Source organism: Trypanosoma theileri (assembly GCF_002087225.1).
Source record: "Trypanosoma theileri isolate Edinburgh chromosome Unknown TM35_Tth_13_V1, whole genome shotgun sequence".
Lineage (NCBI taxonomy): Eukaryota > Euglenozoa > Kinetoplastea > Trypanosomatida > Trypanosomatidae > Trypanosoma > Trypanosoma theileri.
In genome coordinates, this window is record NW_021639855.1 from 51,775 (window position 1) to 53,851 (window position 2,077).

Below are 2,077 nucleotides of genomic sequence, written 5' to 3' on the forward strand. Positions count from 1 at the left end.
ATTATTACTTTTCTTTTACTCTTGTTGTTCCCACTTCACATTACACACACACACACACGCAATCGCACCATTTGCTTCTTTTTTGTCCATTCCTATCCAGCAGGTGATAGATAACACACGTAAATAATAATAATAATAATAATAATAATAATAACTAAGAGACAAAAAAAAAAAAGAACACAAAGGAATAATGTAAATTAACATTTTTCACACACACACACGCATATATACACAACAGAGAGAAATATATATATATATATATATATTCCTCTACTCCTACACTTTTTTTTATTTTTATTTTTCTTATTGTTGCCTACCATCATTACACCTTGAATTGAAGTTTACCACTCCGTGTACCTTCTTCTTTCTTTCAGTGTAAAAGTTTCTCTCTTCCGGGCACGCATTCAATAGCGTACTGGTCTAATATTTCATTTGCATCGAACTGCATTTGTTTTTTCTTTCTTTTCCCCCACTTCCCTCTCTAGTTTCTCTGTCTGGCCCTTTTCAGTAGAAAAGTGAGTGAGTGAGTGAGTGAGATGGCGTACACCAAAGTAAAGTGTGTGAACTACATTAGGGGGAAACAAAGAACTATTATATTGATTGGAAGCTTGGCACCATCACACGATGTTTCTCTAATAGCGTTGCGAATATGATAAAGATAGAATGGCAAATTCGGTAATCTATGAATATATATATATATATATATATATATATCCTTCAATCAGTCCTGGCCGTCACGTCCCTCGCTCTCATTATTCTTCCAACCCCCAGTGCATTCACGCATGCATACATACATACTTTCTACTATTAACATCACACACTCATTCACCTACTTCAATTCTCACAGACTTACCTTTACGTCCCTTCTTACTCAAACAGTAGAGGCCTCCCCCTTTCACTACAATACTTCCTGTTTACACACAGGGCACGTCTTGTTAGATCCAAGCCACTGTTCAATACAAGCACGGTGAAATACATGATGGCATTTCTTCAGTTCCACCGCTGATTCAGCAGCAGCATCGCCTTCCTGCCATTCGCCTTGACAAACCACACATGTCCCATCACTTGGCCGCGCGACATCAGCCAAACACTCCCGCATCTGTTCTTTTGTGATTCCTTTGCTCGCATACCCAATACGCTCCTGCAGCTCCAGCAGCTCCTCGTAGGACATCTCATCCACATCCTCCGTGATGCCAAGATTGCGTCTGGCAATAATTTCCTCCATCACTCGAACGAAATCTGTGTTCTCGCGCAGCATGCGGGAGGCTCGCATAAATCCAATCAGTGGAATACCAAACGGCGATGGATCAGGGAGAGCGTCATTATGTAAACCACCAGCTCCACTCTGTTGTTGTTGTTGTTGTTGTTGTTGTTGTTGTCGTGTTTGTGGGGGCGACGGCAGTTGATCCGGCAGTAAGGAGACTCCAGTCTCTCCATCACTGCTGTCATCCGCAACATTCATCGCCATCAAGTTTAGCAAACCGCCAAGCGCAGCGTCTAAAGGGAAAGAACCCAATCGAGCAGCAACGCCAAACGAGCGATGAAAACGTTCGTTCTGCTGTGCGCGTATTACATCTTCCAGTACCTCTCTTCTCGAATTAGGCGACATACTGCGGAGTGATGCCTTGAAGTCCTCATCCACCTCCAGTCTTTCCATCTGCTCCTCCAGGGCCAAATCCCGCGGGGGAGTGTCCGTCGCCGAACTGGGCTGCGTCACCGGCGTTGGGGTGCTGCTCATATTATTATTATTCGAATTCATATTGTTTGTGCGGCCGGCATTCACATGACGTGCGCTGTTTTCATTGTCGTTGTTGTTGTTGCTGCTGCTGCTGTTCTCGTTGTTGTTGTTATTATTCTTGTTTTCACTGCTGCTGGAACTACGTTCCATGGACTCACTGCGTGCTCTCTTGGAGCTGTTGCTACCTCTCATCAACTCACACACAGGGTGAGAAAGACTGACAGACACTGAGTGGCAAAGACGGATCCCACCACAGTGTACACCACAGAATACGGAAAAAAAAAATAAAAAAAAAAAAACAGAAAAAAAAACTGAGAGTCAGAAAAAAAAAAAAAAAAA

General features: G+C 42.9%; 1 protein-coding gene across 1 annotated transcript; it reads right to left on the reverse strand.

The window, feature by feature from the left end:
• Window positions 1–898: 898 nt before the first annotated feature.
• On the reverse strand, window positions 899–1,930 carry TM35_000131260 (uncharacterized protein; the record flags this gene model as incomplete). The annotated part of the gene is made up of 1 exon (XM_029025342.1): window positions 899–1,930. One exon carries the CDS (start codon window positions 1,928–1,930, stop codon window positions 899–901), a length of 1,032 nt encoding a protein of 343 aa, XP_028883188.1.
• Between the last annotated feature and the right edge of the window lie 147 nt (window positions 1,931–2,077).